This window comes from Coturnix japonica, unplaced genomic scaffold, assembly GCF_054131305.1.
Source record: "Coturnix japonica strain WE unplaced genomic scaffold, WE-NBRP24 Scf040, whole genome shotgun sequence".
Taxonomy (NCBI): Eukaryota; Metazoa; Chordata; class Aves; order Galliformes; family Phasianidae; genus Coturnix; species Coturnix japonica.
This window is the reverse complement of record NW_028188943.1, coordinates 373,466-376,992: the sequence shown is the minus strand read 5'-3', so window position 1 is coordinate 376,992 and position 3,527 is coordinate 373,466. Positions and strand designations below refer to the sequence as shown.

Sequence of the window (3,527 nt, the reverse complement as noted above, 5' to 3'; positions counted from 1 at the left end):
TGTCCCAGCATGGCTCCAGGCGGGTGCCCAGGGCTGTCCTGCAGAGCAGGGTCCCTGCTGTGCCCCAGGGGCTGTGTGCCGGGTATGGGACTCTGCCGCCTGCCAGGCTCAGCACTCAGCCTGCCCGGGGAGCTGCCCAGGGCGCTGCGGGGAGACGTGTGGGGGGAAGGAGCCCCCCAGCAGGGCTTGTGCTGCCACAGCTGCTGCCTGGGGCAGGGGGATCACAGCTCCACTGCACAGCAGGATGTTTCTGAGGGCACTTTGCAAGAGGAGAGCCAAGGCAGGGGGTTTCCATTTCCTGTTCTGAGGCAAAGAGGTTTGGAGTCAGAAATCTAAAAGGGGCAATAAGAGTTCTGAGAATTTTTCGTCAATCAATTGCTTGTTTTGTGAACAGTCACACATGATGTGCTTTCAGTCTCCCCTTTCTCGAAGGATGGAATTATCATCAATTTCTGTAGGCATGAATAATTCACTTATCCTACAAACAGGCAGCATTTTCTAACTGAAACTGAATGCCACAGAAGCTGGGGTAAAGGGCTCTAAGAGCACTTGGGGTAAAGATATGAGACATGAAGCAGATGAAAATATCCAGGGAGAAGGCATAAGAAAATAAAAGGAAGGTTAGATCTCCATATGCTGCTTCTGCTTAAGGAATGTTGAAATACATGAAATTAAATGCAAGTAATGGTGCTAAATGTACACTGTTGTAAGAGAATAAAAACATTTCATAGTATAGCAGGAGGAGTGTCTCTGAGAATGGTCTGGACTTGTCATTATCTTCTGCACTCTGAGCAGGACTCCAAGCCCAACAACAGCAGATGTCCAACAGCAGCTCCATCAGTGAGTTCCTCCTGCTGCTGTTGGCAGACACGCGGCAGCTGCAGCTCCTGCACTTCTGGCTCTTCCTGGGCATCTACCTGGCTGCCCTCCTGGGCAACGGCCTCATCAGCACAGCCGTAGCCTGCGACCGCTGCCTGCACACCCCCATGTACTTCTTCCTCCTCAACCTGGCCCTCCTCGACCTGGGCTGCATCTCCACCACTCTCCCCAAAGCCATGGCCAACGCCCTCTGGGACACCAGGGCCATCTCCTACACAGGATGTATTGCACAGCTCTTTTTCTTTACCTTCTTCCTCTCAGCAGAGTTGTCCCTTCTCACCATCATGTCCTATGACCGCTATGTTGCCATCTGCAAGCCCCTGCACTACGGGACCTTGATGGACAGCAGAGCTTGTGCCACCATGGCAGCAGCTGCCTGGGGCACTGGGGTTCTCAATTCCCTGCTGCACACTGCCAGTACGTTTTCACTGCCTCTCTGCCAAGGCAATGTGGTCAAACAGTTTTTCTGTGAAATCCCCCAGATCCTCAAGCTTTCCTGCTCAGAATCAAATCTCAGGGAAGTTGTTTTTCTCATTTTTAGTTCCAGTTTAGCCTTTGGGTGCTTTGTTTTCATAGTGGTGTCCTATGTGCAGATCTTCCTTGCTTTGCTGAGGATGCCCTCTGAGCAGGGACGGCACAAAGCCTTCTCCACGTGCCTCCCTCACCTGGCCGTGGTCTCCCTGTTTCTCAGCACTGCCTTTTTTGCCTACCTGAAGCCCCCGTCCATTTCCTCCCCATCCATGGACCTGATGGTGGCAGTTCTGTACTCAGTGGTGCCTCCAGCAGTAAACCCCCTCATCTACAGCATGAGGAACCATGAAGTCAAGAATGCTGTGAGGGAAGTTATGACCAGATGTATTTTAAATGCAGTGAATTGCCTGTCTATTGGAATTCATGACATGTAATGCAGCTTTTTACTGTTGAAAACTCTTTGTTTTGTTTCAATCGATTTTTATAAGTGTAATGTATTAAATCTTATTCTTTTTTTTAAAAATACTGTAATGCACTTTACTAAAATGTCATTATTCAAATCAATTCCTCTTCAGCTTGTAACTTCTTAGTGTAGCCCAGACGCACTGTACATAATGAATTAGGCTCTCCGTGAACCTTAAAAGAATTGAGGACATGCAGTTACGCTGTTTGTCCTCCTTCTTGTAAGACATTTCTGGAGCTGTTGGGGTCGGATGTTCTCAGAAGCCCACAATCCAGCAGGAAGCACACAGCTGTTCATCAAACTGTGCATTGACTTCAGCCTGCAACCATTTCCAGCTGGTCCCTTGCCCAGTGTTCCCTGTAACGCTGACAATGGAGTTTCAAAATATTCTTTTCTCATCTGACCTGACATCCTGCTTACCCAAGCCCCTCTGCAATAGTTAATCCTTAGATTGTCCCCTCGTTCAAACTCAATCCCCCTTTTCTTGGACTTTGTAAATACTTTTGCTTGATTACTACATTCTGGGAAAGGGAAGATTTCAAATAACTTCTGCTCTCCACTTTCTGTCTTAGCTTGTTCATTTTGTATTCTTCATAGCTATTCCCACTGGTTTTACACTGCCGTAATACACACCTCATTTCAACGTACATTAAAACAAGCAAGATGATTGCAGTAATACAAAGCAATAAAGAGTTGCTTCAGCCATGCAAAATCACCCAAATGTCTCCACAGAGCATTTAAAGGCAGTGGAGCTCAGGTAGGCTCTCTTGGTTTCCCTTCTGAATTCTGCTAGGTTGCATCGCTTGGTAGCTCTCAGAAGCTGTCAGTGGCCACAGACTGTAAAATTGCAATTGGTCTCAGTTCACACAGCTGGCTGGTTTGTCTCTGGCTAATCCTGAACTGCCTCAAGTGACTGCTTTGGGGCTCTACAGAACAGCAACTTCAGAGATCTCTTTCTATTACTAAGTTTTTGAAAGAGCAATTTGCTCTGTTAATTATCCATCATTTTTGTGCAGTCTGTTTTGTCAGACTTGTCTCTAGATTCCAAGTTGTATGTGAAGAGTTGTTTGCACTGTAATGCACAATGTACTAAAAATTGAGAGATGAAAATGTGAAGAGTTTTTCCAGCTTTGATTTCATGTCTGGAATTTTGGAACCCACTACTTGCAGTTGTTAATCTGTCCAAACTGGTCTGGTTTGGAATGCCCTCGTACTTCTTGAATCGCTCTGCTGTTAAAGGCGGAGCAATTCCTACAAGTGCCATGGCCCCACTGTTGTTCTAATTCTTGTTTCTTTGTTTTCCACACGCTGCTTTTCAAGCCTCCTTTTTCTTTACAGTCAAAGTGAGAATTGCACTGTGAGGTGTCTGAACCTTGTTGTGCCTATACATAAATAGAACAGCAGCAAAGCCAGACAGGTGACTGTGCTGACAGCTCTCGTAGCCAGTAACACGTAACTGTGCTAAATCCCTTGTGACGGCTTTGATTTCATTTTTGCCAGTGAAATCCTTGTAAAAGGAACTGCAGCAGTGTGATGAGCTAAGGTGAAGATGCTGGTTTTAGTAGTGCTCTAAGCTGAGTGGAAGAACAATTGAATGAGGGTTATATGCTTTCTCTGGGACGATAAGGTTTTATTTCCTGAGGGAAAGAGACAGCTTTTCATGGGCTATATGTGGGCTTTGGCAAGGGCAGACAATCCAGTCTGTCAGGAAGCC

General features: G+C 46.7%; 1 protein-coding gene across 1 annotated transcript; it reads left to right on the top strand.

The window, feature by feature from the left end:
* Nucleotides 1-818: 818 nt before the first annotated feature.
* Nucleotides 819-1,784, top strand: LOC146752883 (olfactory receptor 14J1-like). The gene has a single exon (XM_085531242.1). The coding sequence runs from the start codon at nucleotides 819-821 to the stop codon at nucleotides 1,782-1,784; it is 966 nt and encodes a 321-aa protein (XP_085387368.1).
* Nucleotides 1,785-3,527: the final 1,743 nt, after the last annotated feature.

Coding starts and splice junctions, on each gene's coding strand:
- LOC146752883 (XM_085531242.1), top strand. CDS start 819: ATGTCCAACAGCAGCTCCATCAGTGAGTTCCTCCTGCTGCTGTTGGCA.